We start from the raw sequence: 25,013 nt of genomic DNA, 5'->3' as shown, positions 1-25,013 counted from the left end.
CTACCAAGTGAAACTATGAGAAAATTGTGAAAGATTGGTGGATGAAATACCTTAAGAGATCATTTTTTTTATATCTATATACCAAGGGTTTTTTCCCCTTTACCAGGGAATTGGTGAAAGACAAAAGGCATATACCCACTCACATCCATTTCCACCCACCACCCTTTCCTCCTTTTCATCTTAGTTCCTCATGGATGATGAGTCATCCCTGTATTCCACCCATTGCCCTGGTTTAGAAGCAATACAGCAAGACACAGCATATCCATAGCAAGGCTACCTCATTCAGTTGGTGACCCCCTCTCTCTGCCCCCTCATGCTGAAAAATAGCAGTCAGTGAGAAATTCCTTTGGGCTGCATTAAACTATTATTCACACATAACCACTCCTGAACCACCCCATCCCCCACCCACTCCTTTCCTTGCATAACAGTATCATCTATACATAGCCATTTTCCACTCACCCCTATCTCCTGCCTTCTCCCTTCCCTACTCAACAGACATCTCTCTCCTGCTCAATGCCCCTTTCAACCTATCCATGTTGAAGAGATCACCAATTTAGTGGACAATAAATTTGCATTCTGATCCAGACAATCATGTGTGTAGAACCTTTTAAGATTTTGTTCAATGATGGTTGATGTATTGCAAGAGAGGGCTGGGTGAATTGTACCTAGATCTAGAAAAGGCTTGTGACAAAGTTCCTCAAAATCAACTACTACAGAAATAGGAACACTAAAGGATTAATATGGAAACTTCTTGAGTATATGAAAGGTTTCACGAAGAGAAGGTACAGGAGGACAGTAGTAAAAGATGGAAAGCAGTGATTAGTGGAGTCCCACAAGGGTCAATATTAGCCCTTGTAATGTTCTTTATCTATATAAATGACATAATGGTAGGTACAATGTACACAATGTTTGCAGATGACGCAAAGATAATATGAAACCATGAAGACGAGGTAAAATATTTATATATATATATATATATACCATCACCAAATTATTCAATGTAAAGCAACACAATTACAATGGTGAAAGAGAAGGAAGATCTGGGAGTGTTGATAATCAAAAACCTGCCACCAGACAAAAATACCATTAAGAATGAGGGGGAAATATATGGATTGCTGAAGGACATAAAAGGTGGCCTTTCACTGCATAGATGAGAGATTATAAAAAAAAAATCATGGATACTAATCCAACTTTGATTTGAATATGCAATAGTGGTATGATCACCACAGAAATTGGAAGCCATAAACAAGATCAAAAGACTACACAAATTTAAAAGAATATATGATATATAGAGAATAAGAGACAGGATCCCACATGTATACCTCTCTTCCTGTATACTACTGTTAGGCAAATACCCCTGAAGATAATTTGTAGTGAAACAAACTGTTACCTGTTCCTGTAACTGTCCTTTAATTTAGCAGTAAATGTTATAATAAGATATTCATTTTATTCAAGAGTAAAATGTTACCTGTTCCTGTAACTGTCTTTTAATTGAGTAGTAAATATTATAAAATACTAATTTTATATTCAACAGCATTTTAAAGCTATATAGAAAATATCTGAGATAGAATTTACACCAAATTGGTACTTCCTATAAGTTGGCAGGGCTTAACCTCAAATTGTACTAACTTAGCTAGGACTTACTGTATCTATCTTTAAAGTCATGATAACATACATACATCACTTTTGTCTACATTTAATTTCATGAAATACCACTCACACAAAATTGGTCTGGCTCTAGATATTGCATGCCCCTATGGCTTACACAAGACAAGAAAGGGAGCATATCATCCTTCCTTGCCCTACACTCACAAGACAAATATATTAACTTTTCTCCGAGAACCCTCTGGGAGAATCTGTGGGTTATAGCCAACTAATTTGGGCAAAATGACTTCTAGCAATATACTCAATCATAGCTATATACATGTAAAAAGTCAAACACCTATATAATATGTATACAAATACATGCTTATATGTAAGGAATGTAAGGAATTTAGTATCTTAGTAAAAAGGTGTATTGTACTATAATGCATGGCTACACACTCAAGAAATGTTCATAGCCTGACAGGCACACACAGACAGATACTATATATATATATATATATATATATATATATATATATATATATATATATATATATATATATATATATATATATATATATATATATATATATGGTAAACTGAAGAATATGACCGAGAAGGGGAGAGGGAAGGTTAGAAGACGATTATATAATTGTATAAATAGTTTAATGGTATTAACACAATACAGCACTCTGTATACATCCTATGATACACTGGAACCCTTTCTCTAAGTAATGAACACTTTTAGATATTTTCACTTTAGTTGCATTTGTGTGCCAAATGAATGGATATGAGGAGAGGACAGAGGGACAGACACTGGAATAGGATAGGAAGGAGGGTAAATTCTCTGGATCCTGGAGAAAAATTAGGGTTGTTAACTGGATATCTTAGATGGAGAAATACTAACATGGAAATATGAATTAGATTATCATACAAAGGAAAAGTAGTGCAAGAGGTTGGGAGAAAGAAACGAATGCAACTGTTGCAAAATGTCTACAAGTAAAAGCAAAGAAAAATACAAAATCAAATATAGCAAGAAAAGGATGAAAAAGAGAGATATGATCAAGCAGTTATTTGATGAAGTATGAAAAATATGGAAAAGAATGCTAATCAAAGACTAAAATTTTCAAAGTATTATATGATTGGGTAGTGTTGGAAATCCTAAATTTCTAGAACATCTTACAGAGTAGGGGCAGCATCAGCTCTGGATTCTGGAAACTGAAAAGAAAGGGAAAGACCAAGAATGGCTGAATGGAATGTGGTGTATGGGACATGTATGCATGGTTCATGCTGTTCTTTATGAAAAGGCATAATATGTGAGATTAAGATTACAAGATTTACTACACAATTAGTTATACTGGATGTAGAAGTAAAGTATCTATCTGTCAATAATGCATGGAAGGATCATCATGGGTGTGTAAAGAAAGTGTTATCTTCCATTCTAGGAACAAATAAAGATAAAACAAACAACTGTGTCAGTGGAATACAACATGGGACAGGATAGAGATTGAATTAAATATGCATGAAAAAATACTGAATAATTCAAAGCTGGAAAGCACAGAAAAATGTAAACATTTGGGGAGAACAAAGGATTCAACCAAGTACACCAAAATGGCCAAAGTAAAAATTCCATTAGAGATAGGTGGGACTCATCCACAGGGTGGTAGTATTGATAATGATTGTCATTAGTACACTACCAAGATTTGATCACTTAATAGGAACTGGCAACTACATAAAACTGCCAAAAAGTAGATATTATGAATAAAAGTGATCTTTTACAAAGATAGATGAGACTAGCAATATATAGTTTGGGTCAAGTGTTGATTATAGAAGCAGAAATGGTGATGCAAAAATCATCATTTGAGGCTTTATTAGAGTATTCCTATCTTCATGGGTTGAGCGTTCTTTATCCACCATGCCCACTGATGGCCATGTGAGGAAACAATTTCAGGTTCTAGAATCTGATGGCCATTGTTAGAATGAAAGGGCTTGGGATGGTAGTGAAGGGTTTATAGACGATTACATTCAGGTGATTTACTAATATGAGCATTTCCTTTAAATGCAATTTGTATACAGAAGGTTGTAGAACACGATTGAATTCATGGAAAGATGATTTTTTACATCACAATCAGGAGGATGAATTTAAAGAAAATGCAATGACATGATGTCACAGTAGTACAAACATATGACATCCTAAACATTACTCTGGTTGACATCATAAAATTCTAATGTAACATCAGCCAAAGGAGTGTATTCAGCTGTCAGCATGGCCATCATGAGAAAGGTGAAGACGTTATCATTACAGTCATTTTTGTTATCATCATTATCATTACTATGACTATTAGCACTACTAATTACAGAGTAATTGATGCCATTTACTTTCCTACTCCTCAAATGACACATAACTGACCTTTCGTGTGACAAGATGGCGACCAGCAAATGAGGGTACAGTGACTGCACTACTGTTCATGATATCTGAAAGGAGTTAGTGAAACTGTGTTCTGGTGCATTAGAAATACAACCTGGTTGACCGATTGGAAGAAGCATATAGGAACTTAGTCATATTGCTACAATTAATGGAAATCTCAGTGAAAAAAAGATAAGCCAGAATAACATTAAACTCAAAATCATTTGGACAATGTTCTGACACAAAAATAATGTGTATATCTAGTTGAGAAAAAGAAATTGAGGTTATAAGCGATGAGAGAAAAGTTCCAATGAGTATCAGTAATGGAAGACTAAGGGACAAAGCAGGAAGAAAAAAGTATTTGTATATACTATCACTTATCTACCAAGACTGATTGCCATCTTGCCTTGACCAGGCTGGTAGAAAGAGAGTAGGAGGAGACACACATCAATTAAACTGTACACTAGTCGACAACGTCTAAATGACACTAAAAAGAATTAAACACCATCTTCACCAGCACACATAACATGAGAAAATCAACAACTTTATTTACTTGTATATATTTGGATCTTTATTGACAAGTAAAAATCTTTCCTTCAATATCAACAATAACTTTATTAGGCCATACAATAAACCGCTCTGGGTATCTAGTAAGCTGCAGACACATACTGACAGAAATCTGTTAAATCAGGAGGTAACAAGTTGGCTCAAAATCTGCTACGATATGAATGAGTATGAGGGTGACTCTTCTCCCTTCAGCAGCTGAGCATAAGAATGAGAGACAGACAATGGAATTTCTTTCTCCACTCAGCGGCCTCCAGAGTGACTCGCCTCTCATAAGCTACTGAGTACAAGAGTGACTTTCTTTAGCTAACTACAAGTAAGCGTACCAGCCATTGGGCAACAGCAGATATTCTTCTGTCCAAGGAAAAAATGCATGTCATGGAAATATAGGAAATATTGTGACCGAGTACAAACAACTTTGTTCAACACATTAACAACAGATCAGTGGCACAAAAAACATCACATTTCCTGTCAAACAAAATGGCAATATTGGAATGTTGTTTCAAGACATTAAGCATCAATACATAAATCCAAGATAATGTAAATATACCACCAAATAAATATATGCAATATTAAATTATAGAATATATACAATTATAAACCTAAAGGAAGTACTCGTGCCCAATTGTCATCTTTAATATTATCATAAAGTACCATGCTATAAAAAAAAAGTGGGTCTGACTGCCATGAGGAAGAATGGGTGAGGGAAAGGGATGGGCTTGAGGCAGGCAAAGGAGGGGTTGAAGTCCAAGGTGCGCTAAGTTGTTTTGAGGTTGAAAAATAGTGATAGTAGCAACAGCAGCCACGATGGCACTGGGTATAGTTTAAATTATCCACGACCTCGACAATTCGAAATAATCTTAGACACACGACAGAAAGCCTAACCTAACAACTTTTGACTGCCTGTCTAATCTACTTTTTTGTTAAATCAATCTGTAAAATGAAACCATTTTATCATTCCAACTACCTAACAAGTAAACGCATTTGATTTGTAATAACACCCTTTATGTTGATATCTGACCCTTATCCGAAAAGCAGAGGCCATGAGACTGTTGTTTCATCAACAGCTTGGATAAAATCACCCAGTCTAAATATATATATATACATATATATTTATATATATATATATATATATATACATATGTATATATACATATGTATATATACATATATATGTATATATAAATATATATATATATATATACACATATATGTATATATACATATATACACACACACATATATACATACATATATATATATATATATATATATATATATTATATATATATATAAAACATGTCAAAGTCAAAATCTCTTCATATCTATTAAACCTAGCTTAACATTTTCCTTCACCATATTAGGCTCCTCTTAATATCTTTTATCCTTACAATGTACATCACCAAGTGGCATTAAACTTTGTGCTTTCCTTAATCTATACATAGGAATAGTTATCAACCACATAGGTCTCAGGCTTCAATGAAAATCGCTGATAGTAAATTATACCCACGACAGTAATAAATAATGAAAGTAGTAGCAACACTAGTGAAGAGAGTCATATAAATAACCATAGTAATCATTCTGAAGAGTGTAACAGAACAACCACCATCAAATAACAACCAATATTTTATTTCAATGGAACCAACTATTGTCATGTTTATTGTACAGATGTATTACAAAATATAGTGAAGGACTCTGTACTTTCTGAACACTGATGAAAATCTCACGAGAAGTGGTGCATAAGTCAAGGGTGGTAGTTCAGATGGTGGTAGCAACAATATGGTAACCTTATGGATTAATCAAGATGATGGTACTGGTGAAAGAAATCAAGAAGAAAGGTGGATATTATGAATACCTAGGTACAGAAAATAAGAATAATCAACAATCACACAGCAGCACTGCCATTATACACGGGGACATGCCATCAACAATTTGTGACTCATGCACTATCATGTCTAGACAGTAAATGCAAACATCTCACTAGATTTGATGGAAGTAGCAGTAACTAGAAAACTGCCCTAGGCTTTAAGGAATATTAACCATATCTATTTTCCTTATGTATCATAAAAATACAACTCCTTGAATCTTATTATATGACATAAATGATAACACTAACATACAATATATCACTGTATGACCAATCTTCTTGGGTAACACCAATATCCATAAACAAATTAATTTTTTTTTTTATGAAAATGCTCTATACTTGAGACTTAATATTGTTCCTTAATTCTGAAGCAATAACCAAAGAAAAACAAAAATACAAAAGAAACCCCTTTGGTGAGATCACAATCCTAAGCACCACAAGTTTGGCTCCCTTAAAATATAAACTAAATATTCTCACTGTTATCCAATGTAAATAATCTATATTGTACACAAATAAGTTTAAGAGAAAAAGTGAATTAATCAATGCAGAAAAATATTATCTTTTGTAACTCATACTAATGATAATAAATTTGAGTTTGTCTGTGACAATATCAGTATTCTTTTCTTTCATTGAATTACTCCCAAATTAAACATTTCCTCTACTAAAATACTATATATTTATTGTAGTGCCAGAATAAATACTATATTACTAAATAAATGCTACCATTTATACATGAAAAGCACAGTGCCACAATAACCAAAGTCCCCGGTATAATAACTTGCTTAAAAGGGTGAAATCAGTTTCCTATCAACAAAAATGAACAAAGGAGTAAGGGAAAAAGAATATAACTCATCTTGCAAATGAAGAGTTGGTCTAACTCAGGAATCCAAGTCAAGGCTTGGGACCAAAATGGAAACAAGAAAGGAAAACTGCGATGTGTCCACCTTGGCCTGGCTAGTATTCATTACATGGATACAAATTATCAACTAATCACTGACTAGTTCCTGCATTTGGCACAGATAATATAAACTAGAATCATCTCTTGCACTAGCTTGTTCCTTCACAAACTAGTAATAGCAACTTCATTAGTATTATACACAGTTAAGGAGATTCCTAAGTATATACATATATGTATATATATGCCAGTATTACAGTAAAATCTTTGTTTTAGACAAAAGTATTCAAAGTTGTTTGTGGAAAATGACAATCAAAACTGCTGTAAGGAATACCAAGACATGAGACTGGGAACAACTGGAAAGAGCAGTTGAGAGAAGAGATTGGTAAAGAAAGGAAATGGACCAATTATGGTGGGATAGGCAAGAAGCTTGATAAAGAATGAGTGGAAAAGGGGAAACATAAGTGATAAACAAAATATTACCGCATTTACCATCCTTATTCATTATAATTATCATTATTAGCAGCAGAACAATTCTAATAATAAGAAACTAAACACTGATACGACATAAGCTTCGCATCTGAATGACAGAAATAGCATGTTAAGATTAATAAGATCTTGTCAATGATATTCATCAGCTTAGAAAAAATAGTTTGTGACCAGAGGTGAATTCACCTTCATCAATAGCAGCACTATCAACTCACCATTATCATCACACCTGTGTAAGTAGTAAGTACTGCAGTAAGAAAATTGAGCCTTTTACATGTCTCTTACAGATTCTTTCTACAATGTATAGCACTATACTTTCTACATTACAGCACTATAATACATTCTCTTCACTGAAACAACACAGTCTTCTTGATTTCACACTGACAGCAAATGAAGAGTGCTACAACACCAAACACGTTCACTGTTTTCTGACCACATTTCCATGTTATTTAGTCTATTACTCTGGATAGTGGCATTGTGAAATATCTCTTTTTTTCTGTTATATTTCATTTTTCTTAAAAATAAGTCAATAAATAAATAAATAAATAAATAAATATATAAAAACTTATCTATTAACTAGAGTATGTGAATGCAAATGAAGGTGGATTATACAAAACTGAAAGGTGAAGACATGAGCAAGGAGACTAAAAGGAGAATCAAGGAAAAAAAATATCAGCCGAAACAAATTCAAGAATGCAAAATAAAGAAAAGGAAAAGTGAAAACCACACATCAAAACTTAAATAGTATTACTTTTTTACAAAAAGGGATTTTCTGCCTTAAATTACTATAGCAATTGGGAAACCTAAGTATGGACAGTGTTCAATATGTATATGTACTTCTAAATATACCTTGTTGTGTTTACACAGGAGTTTATTTTCAATTTACCTAGTATTAGACTTAGATCAGATTAATTATTTTCTTTTACTTTTTTACAATGAGCAAAAAAAAAAAAAAAAAAAAAAAAATTGTGCGCCCACATTAACCCCTTCTGCTGTATAGATTTTTGTCAGCCAAATAAAATTGCTTGACACCAGCTAGAATACATACAGGTAACTTGCATTTTACACAACTTTGCATAGGACAAGTTTGAAATTACAATAGAAAAAAAATTAAGTTTTGCTGCTTTCTTTGTAAGTGATAGCATTTCTGCCTCATGATCTCTCAGTGCACTACTGTACTGTCATATTACCCCAATCCTCCTTACTTACAAAGTTACAAGAATGTAACTCCTCCAATTTCAAATTAATTGTTATTTGAAAATTAACTTCACATCATGCAAAAATTGTATAACATGGTATCAGCTCCAGGAATGTATCTACTGCATAAACTGAGAGCTATCTATGCTTAACTCCCAAAATGTTGTGAAAGGGATAGCCTCTAGACAGGTTTGATCTTTTTTCTTTGGATAAGGGTTCCTTCAGCTAAATTAAGTCACCTTATGAAAGCTAGAATAAGTAAAAATGAACAGAGGGTGTCTGTTTGTAATGGATGAAAGAACAAGAGGTTATGGCAAAAAATTAATGAGTGCCTCCAAGATGTCAGGAAGTATAGCTTTCCACATTGATACATCAATCCGAGGAACACACAGAAGAAGAAATAATCCAGGCCAACAACACAAATCAATCTAAGTTAGGGTTTCATAAGCATAGATATGGAACTCCAAGAGCATGGCTCCAACCTTGTATAATACAATTAGGTAAATACAATAATAAATACATAAAACAAAGGGCCTTACCAAGTCAAGACATGCACCCACCTTTCACCCATCTAACACCCATTTGATGTCTATTCCATCTTAGCTTCTTGTGGATGATGGATCAACCCTGTCCCCCCCCGCTCACTACCAAGGTCAGAAGCAATGCAACAAGGCACCACACCTCTGCTGCCAGACACAAGAGCCAATCTGGGTTACCTCCACAGCCTCATTATATGGAGACCCTCTCCCATCATTTATTTGAGAATTACAGAGCAAATGAGAAGAAATCCCTTTAGGCCACATCAATTTCTTATACATTCACAACCACTCTCCACCCATATCTATCTCTCCCCCTCTCCCTTCCTTGCTTCACAGACATTACCCATATAACCAAGACCCCCTTCACACCATCCATCCACCCCATTCTTGGTTTTTTCTTGAAGTTTACTAAATCCACCTCAACATTTCATACTCTTTCTGCTTGTTTTTTTCATTCACTTATTTTATGTGCCCAAATCATCCCAGTATTCTTTGATCAACCCCATCTACCACATCTTTCCACCCTTGCTCTCTGCTTTACATGTTTGAGTTGAAGTAATTAGAAATTATGGTCGTTTATTAGGATGGATAGTATGTGAATTGAGGTGAGGCAGAGGGCAGGGATGGAAAGAGACCTGGCAGATACGGTATCAAAGAATACTGGATAGTTTAGGAAAGCGTGAGTGAAGAAGGACAACCAAAAAGTGTGGAAGGCAGAGGTGAATGCAGTGAACTTGGATGGGAGGACTGAGAATAGGGAGGATGGATGAGGCGGACAGAACCTGGGTGCAAATGGATTGTCTGTTAAGCAGGGAAGGGAGAAGGCATGAGACAGGTGTGACTGGCAAGTGGTTGAAAATGGATAAGAAACTGACATGGTCTACAGGGATTTCTTTTTATCTGCTCTGTAATTTCTTGAATGGATAATGGGGGAGGGTCAACATGTAAGAAAGCAGTGGGCATAAACTAGCTATGGCTGTTTAAGCCTGCTGTGGAGGGGGTTTATCTTGCTTCATTAATAATAGAAATTGTTGCCTTTAATTTCACCATGTGGAAAACTCATTGTGGCTGGCAATGATCCTTAAGCCCTCCCACAGAAACCCAGAAAGAAACTTTGGACTGTTGTCTGTGTTGTCTTGGTGTGGCTTTGTTTCTGTCACTTGCTGTACATGGTAGGAACAATCGAGCAGTGAGTGATTGTCAACTCTCCATGTGTGAAAAGGTGTAAGAAATTCAGTTGATAGTGATAGAGATCTTGGAGCAATTCTGGAGATTAAGTCTCAGCTCCTTGGGGCTGCACCTCTTGATGGAGGTGAGACACTTGATGGGTTTTGAAAATGGGCAGCTCTAAAAAACATGTAAACAATATTTATACTTGTAACCTAAAGTGGCAAGTGAATTTCAGCACCAGCAATTGTAATATGATGTAACTATATGAAACAGAAAGCAAGAAAGAGAATGACAACAAGAGATATGAGCAATTTATAAATTTGGTGAGAAGGAAATAACATGGAATTAGATAGATTTTAGTATCACCCTTAACAAAAATATTGATTTCAAAGATCATAACTTTTTTTTAACACTCTTTTTGCATCTTTTCCCATTATGAGTCAGAGTCAAATTTATGCTTTGACTGTAACATTGACTATCCCCTGTACATAGGAGGCTAAGGCCTATGTATTTATGGACTAACAAATACGTCTTGCTCACTCCAATTTTGATTTTTTTTTCAGTCATAGCTGTATGTGGTGTTATCTTTCCCTATGTACATGACTGTATGTATTAAGGTTGATAACACAGGACAATGATTTTTTTTTAAAATCTCAGTTGCACGAGATTTCTTTTCGGTCTCTTACTATTTTTGATCTGCCGATTTCAAATATGGAAAAAAATTGTTCTGTATGCTCTAGTTTTCATGCAATTTGAATGACTACATTTTGGCACTTTGTGGCCAAATAAATGACTTACATGTGTATGATATTAATAGGGATATACGGCATAGTTGTTTACTTTTTCTTTCAGATTTGATCATGGCTACAAGGAGACATCAATGTGTGAACAAACCTCATGCTTTCTGCTATATTTGTGAATACTTCACACTTATTCATCAGAGGCACAATATAACTATAAAGAGTACTTTGGACTTACTCTTGGTGACCAAGACAAGAAATGGGCCCCACACACTGTGTGTCACAACTATGAAGAAATGCTGTGTGATTGGACAAATGGTAAACGTAAGGGCTTACTTTTTGGAATTCCCATGAACTGCCGGGAACTGAAGGATCATACAACTGACTGCCATTTTTGTCTGATCAATACAAAAAGCATTGGCAAGAAAAACAAACTTAAAATCACTTATCCTTGTATCCCCTCAGCAATTCAACCCACTCTATACTCTGATGAGCTACCAATCCCAGTTTTTAATGGATTGTCTTCATCTGAAGAAGAGGGTAGCAATGAAATGCAAGAGACTGACAATGAAACTCAAGAAATACTGACAGATTCCAATGAGCCTTCTTATGCTACATCAAAGTTATCAACTCCTCAGCAGTTTAGCCAGCCAGAGCTGAATGACCTTGTGCATGATTTGGGTCTCTCCAAAAATGTAGCAGAAAGGTTAGCTTCTAGTTTGCAATAAAGGCTCTACTGAACCAAACCATAAAAGCTTCATACTTCCAAAATTGGGAACAGGTTTTTGTGGAATTTTTCAAAGAGGAGAATAAGTTTGTTTACTGCCATAATATCTTGGGTTTTCTCCAGGAATTAGGGATTCCATTGTATAATCCAAGTGATTGAAGATTATTTCTATATAGTTCTAAGTGCAGCCTGATGTGTGTTCCATTACATTATGTCTATGCAGCTGTTCCAGTTGTATTTTACGGAAAGGAGAACTACACTTATGGTATCCCATCTCTGTATCTTGCCATATCTAATTTGCTCTTAAATTCTTGTATTGTTTTTGCACACACTATTATTCTGTCTAGTATGTTCCATATATCCACCTCTCTGTGGGGAAAGCTATTTTTTTTTCAGGTCTCTTCTATAACTGTCCTTTTTGAGTTTCCAAGTCCTCTTGCATTTCTCTTATCCCCAATTTAGTAAGTCATCTATATCAAGGATTTCCACACCTCTCATAACTCTGTAGATGGTCAACAAGTCACCTCTTTCTCTTCTTTGTTCTAGAGTTGATAGTTCTAGTTTTGACAATCTTTCTTCATATGACAGTTTTGATAGTGTTGGGCCATCTTCGTAGTTGCTATCTGGATTCTCTCAATCTTCCTTATATTCTTTATAGTACTTGGTGACCATAGTGTCACTGTATACTCCAATTTAGGCCTTATCAGTGTGACTAGTATTTTCTTTACTATTTCTTCGTCCAAGTAAATAAATGCCACTTTTATTGATCTTAGCAAATTATAGGTTTTGCCGACAATTTTGTTGATATTTTTGTCAGGGGACATATCTTTTGTGATGATCACCCCCAGGTCTTTTTCAGATCCCACTTTCTTTACTTCCTTTTCACCAATTTTATATTGTCCTGATATCCTTTTTTAACTTTTTCCAAATTCCATTATGCTACATTTCTTAATGTTTTGAAATGCACTTCCTACTTCTGATTCTATTCCCAAACTCTGTTCAGATCTCTCTTTAGTGAGTCAAAGTCCATTTCAGTACTCACTTTCTTTAACAATTTTGCATCATATGCAAAGATGCTCATGTAACATTCCACCCTCTCATAAATGACATTCACATAGATAGCAAACATTATTGGAGCCAATACTGATCCTTGTGGAAGTCCACTAATTACCTCTTCCCAAATAGAAGTCTTATCTCTGAGCACTACCCTCATTTTTCTTAAATGTAAAAAGTCTTCCATCCATTTCAATGGATTACCTTGTATCCCTCCCATGGTTTCCAATTTTCTTAATTGTTTTTTGTGAGGGACTTTATCAAAAAGTTTTTGTAGATCTAGGAACAATCAAATTTATGGTACATGATCTTTCCTGTCTAAATCCAAATTGTCTCAGATTTAGTATATTGTTCTCCAGATGTTTTATCCATCTACTTTTTATAATTTTTTCACAAATTTTAGCTACCGTGTTTGTAAGGGAAACTGGTCTGTGTTTTTGTTGGGTCTTCTTTATTTCCTCTTTTATAAACTGGTATGATATCAGCACTTTTCTTTCTATTGGTATTTTTCCTCCTTTGAGCAAGTAACATATTATATTATATATTTTGTCTGTTAGTTCTTCTTTACATTATCTTAATATCCAATTTGCTATTCCATCCAGGCCATGTGATTTCCTGACATCAAGGTTCATTATTTGATCCATTATTTCTTTCCTTGTTACTATTATTTCCCTCATGGGGAGGGGGAGGGATTTAACTTCTCTCCCTTCATCCCGATGTTGCATTTTTTCTCTAGTGAAAACCGACTTGAAGTGTTTGCTAATGACTTCAGCTATTTCTGTATCTTCTGTGTATTCTATATTCCCTTGGCATAATTTCACTATTTCCTGTTTATTTTTTAGTTTATTGTTTACATATCTATAGAATAGTTTTGGCTGGTCCTTACATTTTTCTATTATGTCTTTTTCATAGTTTTTTTTCCTTCCCTGTGTATTTTTGCATATTCATTCCTTTGATTAATATATATTTGCCACTTTCTGGGTTTTTTGTCTTTTCTCCATCTTTTCCAAGCTTTATCTATTCTGTCTTTTGCTTCACTGCATCTCCTATTAAACCAGCATCTTTTCCTGTTTTTGCTTAGGGATATATCTATCCATTCCTTCTTTATAGATTTTCATCAGAATCATCCATTTTTCTTTCACTTGTGTTTCTCCCTTTTAGAATTTTCCCCAGCTTGCTCTAAGAAAAAAATTCCTAAGTTTCTCCAAGTCCATTTTACTATACATCACTCTTCCTTTTCTGTGTTTCTCATTTCTTTTTATATATATTTCCTCCTTTAGTTCTAACTCAAGTAGTAAGTGGTCACTCTTCACAATTGGTGTCTTGTATTCAATTTTGTCTACTATTTCAGGTGCTGACGTAAAAAATAAATCTAGTTTTGACAGTTCTTCATTATTTCTAAATCTAGTGTTTTCTTTTACCCAATGTGTCATTGTATGCTCTATAGTCATGTCAAATAATACATTTCCACACTGATCCTCTCCACCTTTCACTGTCATCTCTTCCAAACATATTTCCTTGCAATCAAAATCTCCCATGAGTACCAGATTATTTCCATCCTTCAGTATTTCATCTAATGAAGATCTTGTATCATCTAACATTTTGGAATAATATCTCTCTCTCTTTAAGACCTCATTTTTGGGAGCACATGAATAATTGCAAACTTTCTGTTTTTCATGTCGCTATCTTCAACTCTTATTGTGATCATCTCTACCCTGTTCTCTCCATATGTAACTTTCGTCACATTTAAGTTTTTCTTAACCAGGAACATGACTCCACCTTGTTTCTCCTCCCTATTTCTAAGCCAGTGATTATATAATCCATGTCCAACACTGGTATTAGTGGACCCCTTAATTTTGTCTCCACAATGCCCATTACTTCTGATATTGCTTCTGACAGATTATCATTCTGTAGGTTATTCTGTGTGTTTACAAGAGGAGCATAATAATGTTAAAACAGTGATAGACCTATTAAAATACCAGAAGCACAACTTGACAACTTGTGTGGACCTCAAAATGGTGAACTTCTATCTTGGTCAACAAAGATGATTTACAAAGTAATCCTGGTTTCTTTACCTATGGGACAGCCAAGCTAGAGACAAGCATTGGAACCAAAAAGAGTGGTTCTTATGTGAGACTCTGGAAGCTGGTATGCCAAATGTTGTCAATGTTCCAATCATTAGTTGAGAAAAAATCATATTTCCTCCCTCCACATCAAGATGGGCCAGATGAAATAGTTTGTCATAGCATTAAATACTGACAGTAAATGCTTCCAACACATAGTCTCAGTTCTCCCTGCTTTATTATTTGAGATCAAGGCAGGTGTGTTTGATAGACCACAGATCTACGCAATTGTACATGATCAAGACTTTGTCAGAAAGATGAGAGATAAGGAAAGGGGAGCGTGACTTTCATTTGTGATGGTAATGAAAAACTTTCTTAGTAATAAAAAGGCTGACAACTATGAAACCCTTGTAACAACCTTGCTGTCAGCTTTTCATGACCTTGGATTCAACATGAGTGTCAAACTCCGTTTCCTTTACAGTCATCTTGATAGATTTCCTGAGAACTTAGGGGCAGTAAGTGATGAGCAAGGCAAGTGGTTCCATCGGGACCTCAAGACCATGGAGGAGCACTACCAAGGGAGATGGGACAAACATATGATGGCAGACTACTGCTGGAACATTAAATGAGATTGCCCTGACAGTCCACAAACGTAAGGGTTTCCAGTACAAATTCCTGCCTGACTAAAATGTAACCGAGTTTTGTATTTTCATAGCAACCAATTTCTTACCTAAAAATGAATGTCATATAAATTCTAACCTTTGTGTTGATGGAACATGTTTCAAATTGTGCCGTGAATAGACTATGTAGCATTTTTTAATTTTCTTTAATTCACCAGCTAATTTCATGAGAATTTAATCACATTGACATATGAACAAAGACTGTCCAAATTGGAACTACCAACTCTGGAACAAAGAGGAGAAAGAGGAGATCTACTGATTATTTATAGAATCATGAAAGGAATGGAAGTCCTAGACAGAGATGATTTATTAGAGTGGGACAAGAGAAAAACAAGAGGACATGAAATGAAACTCAAAAAGGATAGTTATAGAAGAGATCTGAAAAAGAATAGCTTACCACACAGAGTGGTGGATATCTGGAATAAATTAGATAAGACAATGGTGTGTGCAAATACTATTCAAGAATTTAAGAACAAACTTGATGCTGAAAGATACAAAGATTCACTATGAACACAGCTCCCTTCCTGTATAACACAACTAGGTAAATACAACTAGGTAAAGGTAAATACATGTTTCTCTTGACAGACAACAATGTCAGTGAGATGAAGACAAACTTTTGATATTTTGAAATACATGACTGCAAAAAAATTAGAGCTTTCAGAAAAAAAAAATCATATTTGAAATCTATGCATTTAAAATAGATAATACCAGTGGCTGATATCAATGCAACAATTTTTTTTTCAGCTGTATAATCATTGTTGCCTCAAGTTTCACTACCTGGAAATCTTCAGCTCAATTGTAGTCACTAATGGTCCTCTGGCCCTGCCATAGACCTCTACTGGATATGTTGAACTGTTATCTATATTGTATTAATAAGGGTCTCTTTCACTGGCTAGTAGGAAAAAAAGTGTTCCTTATGAAAAAAATTAATATAAATAGTTAAATCTTGGGCCTAGTCTAGAGATTAAATACCACTTTCAGGCTGCACCTCTACATGAGGGTGAGGGTACTGATATTTGAAGATTTTGATGTCCATCTCACAGAACCACCTTTTGCAGGCTCCTATCTCATTTTACTAGACTCCTATCATCAGTCCCCTTATTAAGGTTAGATATAAAATGACTTTTCAAACAGTTGTGCTAGTATGCCTAACTCTTCTTGAATATCCAAATGATTAGTGAACAGTTGTTATTCCCCACAGCTTTATATCATCAGCGAATCTTGATACACTGTGGTAGGTTTCAATGTAAGATTATGTTGTTTATAAATGTTATAGGACCCACAATGGGAACCTGTATAAGGTTATTCTGCAAGGCTAACACCAAAGAGAATCACCTCCCTGTTCCTCATCTTCAAATTCTACCAACAGTTTCACTTCCATATGGATGCAGAGCCCTTAGAGACTGGCACTAAGTATGCATACTAGACCCAAAATCTTTCTATCAGTTTAGCTATCCTTTATATTTTTACACACAGAAAGCTGAAAACTGGCAACTGCCTCCTTCCTCATCTTTCTACTAGCCAGTGACTTAGAAAAAGGACCCATGTCATTACAATACAGCCCAATGATTCTTCCCTGGAAAGTTTATGGGAGGGCACAAGGATTGCTGCTGACCACTGTGGGTTTCCAGTCAGTAAAAGTTTTGACATTCAGAAGTACATCAAATTTATGACTGTTTAAGTAGTATCTAATCCAATTTAGTAGTTTACCTCTAATGACATATGATGCAAACTTGACAAGTAGTTTCTCATGTAAAACACTATTAAACACTTTTGAAAGTCTAGAAACATCAACGTACATTGTTTCTTGCCATAACTTAAGATGATGGTACTGTAAAATCTGAGTAGGTTAACTGCACAACAAAACTTGCATTTTAAACCATGTTGTCATTTATTTGATCGATTCTTTCTAAAGTGATGTTTAGGCACATCATTTGTAAATGTTGCCATCTGTTTTCCTACAACTAAAGTTTAATTTATTGGTCTGTAGTTTTAATTTTATTTTTGCACTTTTCAAACACAGGAGTAACTTCTGCCAGCTTGTATCTTAAGAGGACCACAAGGGAAATAAGTGTCGTGTGCTTTATTGTGCCATCCTTGCAATTTTTATATGGTGTATTTCTTAAAACTGTGTATATAGCAAAATAATAAATAAATAAATAAAGGGTACAGCTACATTCCAAAGTTCAAAAACAATCTTAAAATCTTCCTCTGTGGTAATAGGTGGGACCTTACTTGTTGCATGTTCTGCTGTAATTAGTATAAAATCAAAATATTAAAAAAATATATACTAATCTCCTAAGGTGCCATCTATTATCAGATAAGAAAAACACAAGAATGTCAGAAAACTTTGAATATTTATGTTTTTCCTCCCTATAAAAGTTCCCCCCTTATCTAATTCCTCTCTACATTCTGAATCTTTGAATATTTGTATTTCTTATCTTAGATATCTTCTATGTCCATTATAACACATACTACTTGTCTCATGTTTCTTTCACCTTTCTACACAAAATAGGAAATTGGTCTTAGTGTACATATTTGTGCAAAAGTTATATGTTTTTGTAGATCTGTGTATGGTGAGACATGGAACACTTTAGAGCACCACTGGGACAATTTCCGTCACAGATCTGAAACTGATGACAAGTCAGCCTGGGAGATTCCCTCCTGAAAGTAGACCCTATTATTATCTCCTGCCCCACTGCCAATGTCATGGCAGCCATGAAGTCATTTGTAATTGTTCCAGTTTCTCATGGTGTGAAACACACTGAGCTCATTGCTATGCAGGATAGCCATGACAAAGTTTTCTGTGCTTTTGCAGCCAGAGTCTATGGCAAAGCAGACATGCACATTTACCATTACCACAGGATGCGTATGTATCTAATTGTAGTATACAGGAAAAGAGCAACACTCATTGAATCCTGTCTCCTATTCTCTAATTTTCCAACATACCTAGATTTAAATTCATATTATTCCAACTTAATATATATCTTTGATTTCCAATTAATCATCATATTTAGATTTGAACTCATGCATTGTTTGAGCTTGGGCTATATCACCTAAACTATTCTACACATTTACACATCTATAAAGAAAACTGTATTTCTTCACATCCTTTTGACATGTGGTCTTTCTTTATCTACTTCCATGACCTCTTAAAGCCCTCCCATCTTTAATCAGATCTCTTCTATCAATGCAATTTATCCCCTTTGGTGACGTGAATACTGTAATCATGTCACCTCTTTCTCTTCAATCTTTCAAAGTTGGCAGACCCAGTACTTTTAGTCTTTCCTCATATGGTTCATCTGCTAGGCTGGGGACCAGTCTGGTTGCTGCCCTTTGTATTCTCAATCTTGCTTATATCCTTCACTCTGTATGGGAACCATACTACTGACGCATATTCCAGTCTTGGTTGTATTAGGGCTTCAATGATTTTTTTCATCATCTCTTCATTCATACAGTGGAATACCACTTTAATCTTCTGCAGTATGGACGAGACAATGTGGTAAATTACACAGACAAGTCCATTCACAGGAATAGCTGATTTGGATATTCATTGAGGCTATGGGAGTCAAGGGGTCCCAACTGCCGACAGTGAATGACATCGTTGGTTTTGTTGAAGGAAGAGAAATGGCCATGAACTCAGCCATTTCAGCATTCAAGTGGACAACCTCTCAAAGGCAGGAAGGCACATGTGGATCTGCTATTGCTGAAAGAGCAAAAAGAGCTGCATGCCTGGACTGCTGGCAAGCCTTCTTCTTGTTCTCAGTAACATTTCATGGGTGGAACAAGAAGGTGCATGAACATTGCTAGGACTGTTACTTAGCCCATGTCAGAGATGCAGTGATGAAAGATGCAACTCAGCACAACCAGCAACTGCCAACTCAGCTGAGGTTAAGTACGAAGATTTCTCCCAGATCTCTGCTATTACCACTTGTCGCAGCAAAGGTGTCTCTCACCAGCTTAGAGCTCCTGAAATCTCAAATGGTTATTCTCCAACACCACATCTTCACTGCCAGCAAATGGCACCACACCTGCTTCACAAAGCACCCTACCATCAGGCTACGCCTCAGTATTAACGAGACAGCCCCCTGAACATGCTGCCCATGCATGTCACAAGTTTTTGCTGATGTCAATGGCATTACAAACAACAGGGGCCAATCACATGTTTGGTCATTCAACCAATTTCGCAAGTGGATTCTCCCACGATGACCTTCATCCAGTCTACCTAAGCCTGCAGGCCACCAATAAGTAAAAAATCAGAATTGACGGGGCTTTTTCAGTGTCACTGTGGGATGGAACCCTAACAGAAGTGATACATCATGTCATGCCATGATCTATGTCAGTAAAGATGTTCACAGTTTCTTACTGTCCCATGAATCCCTTCTTGCACTTAGAATTCTGCCATCGGACTTCCCAACTATTGGCGGTGCCACCCATGAGTGTGGCAAAGCTGCAAGTGCCTCAAATGCTGCTATCAGAGCATCAAATGCAGGATGTAGCACAGGCTCCAGCAATAACATCAACTGTGGCTGCCCCAAGTGCCTAGATTTGTCTGCATGCACACCCTCAGTCCTGTTCCCCTCCTGACCAAAGAATAACTGAAAAATGCAAAAGTGGCTCCTGAATTGTTATGCATCTTTAAGTTAAAACTAGGGAGTTAACTATTACATGTGTATTTTTCCAGAAAATGAAATTCATGATTGGTACGAGTCAAAAAAAAAAAAAATAAAATAAAATAAAAATAAAATAATAATAATAAATAAATAAACAAACAAAAGTCAGATCTCTGTATAATATATTCACTGTTTGATTATTAGTTGGCCTAGTATCTCTTTGGTCAAGTTTGTGTTTGCTTGTTTGCTTATTTTGTATGTTTTTGTTCGAGAGTTGGTTCTTACTTAATTGCATTAACTGTAATATGCAATATTTTTGGGGTCCTATTTCTTTATTGTTCTCCATCATTTATAATTTCAGATTAAACTAAGTCCTCTTTTAGGCTATTCTATTAGTTGATACATTAGTAAAAAAAAAAAAAAAAAAAAAAAAAAAAAAAATCTTGATATCCTTTAAGCATGTAGTCTTTTAAAATGTGTTCCCATAACATTGTGACATTCTCATCCTAAATTGAGATTTCTTTGTCATTTATCCACTCCTTCCAATGATCCGAACACTGCAATCATGTTACCTCCCTATTCTTTCTTTTCATGATGGCAGGTCCAATACTTCTATTCTTACTCATATGGTTTACTTGTTAGGCTGGAGATCAGGGCAACAAAATGACTGATTGATCAGTTTAGTTACTGATTTTGTGCATGGATCACACCCCTGTAACATATTCTAGTCTGGGACAGATTTGGTTCTCTATGGTTCTTTTCACCAGCTTTCTGTCTGTGTAGTGAAAAGTCATTCTCATGTTCATCAACAGTCTAAATGTTTTGTCCACAGTCTTGCTGATGTATTTACTGGGTAAGAAATCATGCATGACTAACACTCTCAGATCTTTCTCCTCTCTTATTTCTGTGATGGTTTTCAATTCCACTGAATAAGTCATTCATGGATCTATTTGTACTTTTTTCCATTATGCTTTGTGTATTTTTTGGTGTTGAAATTCACTTTCTACACTTGGCTCCAGTCATATATTGTTTAATTTTTTTTTTAAAAAGACCAGTCTATACACAAAATGAAGAACATAAACAAGGCTGAGAGAATACAAAAAGCAACAACCAATTTGATCTCTAGCCTAGTAGATAATCCATATGAGGAAAGTATTGGACCTGTCATTTATAAAAGAAGATGGTGGAATGGTGCAACATGATCACAGTGTAAGTCAATGACACAAAGAAATAAAGTGAAAGAGAAGACCTCTTGGTTTGAGATACGAGGGCATCATGAGATCACGGGAACAAATTGAAAAAGATTACATGTTTGAAAGATATCACAAGATACAGTTTTCCATAGATGTACAGCTCAGAGTAACTTAAAGAAGACCTATAGTTCTCTAAATTAAAAAAACAAATTAAAAATTAAATCTAACTGATGAAGTAAAAGAGATGGAACTTGGCAAGTATAACTCCTTCCTTGTATATTACAATTAAGTAAATACAACACTTAATTCACTTCCATGACCATGGGGGTTGAGGGAGTATGTGTGAAAAATAATTTGACACAGCCCAAAGGGATTTCTCCTTGTCCTCTCTTTTTCTGCATGAGGCCTTGTTGTGGATGTGCTGTGTCTTGCAACACTGCCTCTGACCCAGGGCAATGGCCGAGATACAGGGATGACCCGTCATCCAGGAGGAGCCAAGATAAGAGGGAGGAGGGGGTGAATGGGAGTGGAGTATATAGGAAAGGAATGGGTGGGAGTGGATTTTATGCCTTTGTTTTTTGGCTACCTCTCTTGTAAGAGGGAAAAAGCCTTTGGTATATGTATGTATGTAAATACAACAATGACAGCAGTTCAACAAATCTTCCCAGAGAAATCTATATGGGGAAGGCACAAGTCCTGTTTGAATAATTCATTATTAACTGAATGTTATCCACTGTAACTTGAATATTTTCCTAATATTCTTTCTTTCTTTCCTCTCCTTCTCTCTGTCCACACTTTGGTCACATTCAATAGAACAAGATAATTATGGTCAATATTTGCTAAGAACTTGATCTACTCTAGTGAAAATAAAGTCTAAAATTCCCTGTGCATCTTTCTCTCTATTCTCGTTGGTTCTTCTATATGGTGAATAAATAATCTGTAAGTAAATTAGATAAGCTATTACCACAATCCTCTCCTTTTTCCCAATTATAAAAATGTCAAAATTTCTAGTTATCATACACCTTCATTTCTTATTTGTAACCCTTTCTAGTATTATATCTAAGTCATTCTATTATATCCCTGAGCATGGTGGTATTTGGAAGCACCTATATATGGTGCTACTGTTCTCCATGAGTTGGAGATGACTGCCTCCAGAAGACAAAGTCTATATCTTAGTTCACCCCACATGGAAAGAAGCCAACACAGTACCTATTCATAACAAGGGAAATAGAAAAGACCCATCAAACTATAGAAAAGTCCCACTTACCAATATAGTTGGCAAAACAGAAACAGAGAGAGATGAGAATCATATAATTGAGAGCCAACACATAAATGTCAAACAGGCAGTTCAGTTTTAGATTAGGGTCATATGTCACACCATCAAATTTTTATAAGAAAAAAACAAATGGGAAGAGTGCACCTATCTTGATTATAAAATGGTCATTTACTAGGTGTCTCACAGAGGGCTACTATAGACATTAAAAAACATGGGAGGTATTTGAAGAAAATTGTTACATCAGATGAAAGGCTTTCTATGGGATGTGGAAGAAAGATGATAACATTGAACAAAACAAAATACATCAACTGGAAACAAGTACAAAACAGATTGTCAAGGTGGGTAGTATTATGAGCACATCAAGTACATATATGATCTATAATATAGAAAACAAGGCTATGTTAACATGTTTGTAGATGATGCAAAGCTATGAAAAAGATAAATTAAAAACAAGGTGACTTATGTATGGCATTACTCAAGGATCTATATAAATTTTATGGAGTAAAAAATGCCAGATGGAATTTAATACAAATGCAGCATGACAAATGGGAAATGACCAATAGCAAGGATATACTTTTAGGAGGACCAGGACCACTATAGAAGATTTAGGGGTCATAATAATAAAAACTACCATATGAAGACATAAATGGATTAGTCAAAAGAACATGTGACTGATGGGTAAATGTTAAGTAGGCCTTCATATATCATGTATGGAGCATTAAAAAGTGCCAACACTGAACTGGCTGATCAATAGACATCAAAAGCAAAACTGAACCACATCTACTGCAGATAAAAATGTGCAGCAGTGGTATGATCCCAAAACAAAATGAAGGATATGAATAAAATCAAGGAAATACAAAGAGCAAGTTTATCCCCAGTCTAGTAGACAAATCATATAAGAAAAGATTAGAAGAACTGAGTCATTGAAATAAATATGTGACATCAGTGTGATGTTCAGATTATCATCATCATATTTTGTCACACCAGAACTATGTCCATATAAAGGCAGTCTCATTTGCATCCTTAATATCTTGGTTGGAGCAATGGGGACCTAATGGATTCAAAGAATTTTCAGATCATTGAAATGAGTGGATAAAATTGACAGGGAAGTTAAACTGGTTTGGGATAAGAAAGTGTCAAGAGATCATGTGAGAAAATTGAAAAAGGATATCAAGAAACATTTTCCAATATAGATGCATCAATTTGTGGAGCAACCTTATAAAAAGAAATAATCCAATCTAAATCCTTAAATAAATTCAAGACTGTTTGATCAATGGAAACAAAGAGATAGAACCCCATGAACACATCACTTTTCTTGTGAATCACAATTAAATTGAGATATAAAAGCCACAGAACACATTATCTGACCTATTTTCACTTTCCCCTGACAACAACAAATAACCTCATCACTAGATAACCTGTGTTTTAAGTTGGTGCCCATACCCAGTTTCCTGACAGAGAGAACCATGGCTAAACACTGACATGACAAAGTTACACATAACCCAATATTCTAGACCAAGCCTTAAATATGCACTATTGATCTGGTGCCCATGCAAAGACAGAACAAAGTTATTTTGAAAATATCTAAAGGGCAATCATTTGATGAATCCTGGATATGTAAGGTCTATGAAAAAAGGCTGGTAACTCTCAAACAAACAATATTGGAAAAATGAAAGAAGCGGAAGAGCACTAATAGTCTTGGACATATATCATGGGGGGATTTCACTGACAAAATTAAAGCATACATAGTGAGCAGTAACTGAAATGAGAAGACACAAGACCATACCTAATAGGGTAACTAAAGAATAGAATGGGCTATCAGTAGTGGTGGTACATGTTTAGATAGTAGTTTCAGATTAAGATAAACTGACAACATCTTAGATGTAAAAAATGAAGTGAACATGGGGTAGCACCATATCACTGTTTCGTAAGATGCATATGGGAGAGCACACCTAC

General features: G+C 35.3%; 1 protein-coding gene across 7 annotated transcripts in view; it reads right to left on the bottom strand.

Moving 5' to 3' along the window:
• Nucleotides 1–25,013, bottom strand: part of sif (guanine nucleotide exchange factor still life) — a 544,491-nt gene that overhangs the window by 59,788 nt on the left and 459,690 nt on the right. Inside the window, exon 28 of one of the 7 annotated variants that reach the window (XM_076204852.1) lies at nucleotides 2,216–2,802. The exons of the other annotated variants lie outside the window; for them this stretch is intronic. Within the exon in view, the coding sequence (XP_076060967.1) occupies nucleotides 2,783–2,802 (20 nt within the window). The 3' untranslated portion in view covers nucleotides 2,216–2,782. Of the gene's footprint in view, nucleotides 1–2,215; nucleotides 2,803–25,013 lie in introns of those variants that run through there. 7 annotated transcript variants of the gene reach the window in all.

This window comes from Oratosquilla oratoria, chromosome 21 (assembly GCF_046742065.1).
Source record: "Oratosquilla oratoria isolate Oo_2021 chromosome 21, ASM4674206v1, whole genome shotgun sequence".
NCBI lineage: Eukaryota > Metazoa > Arthropoda > Malacostraca > Stomatopoda > Squillidae > Oratosquilla > Oratosquilla oratoria.
The sequence above is the reverse complement of the archived record's forward strand: the minus strand, read 5'-3'. Positions and strand labels throughout refer to the sequence as shown.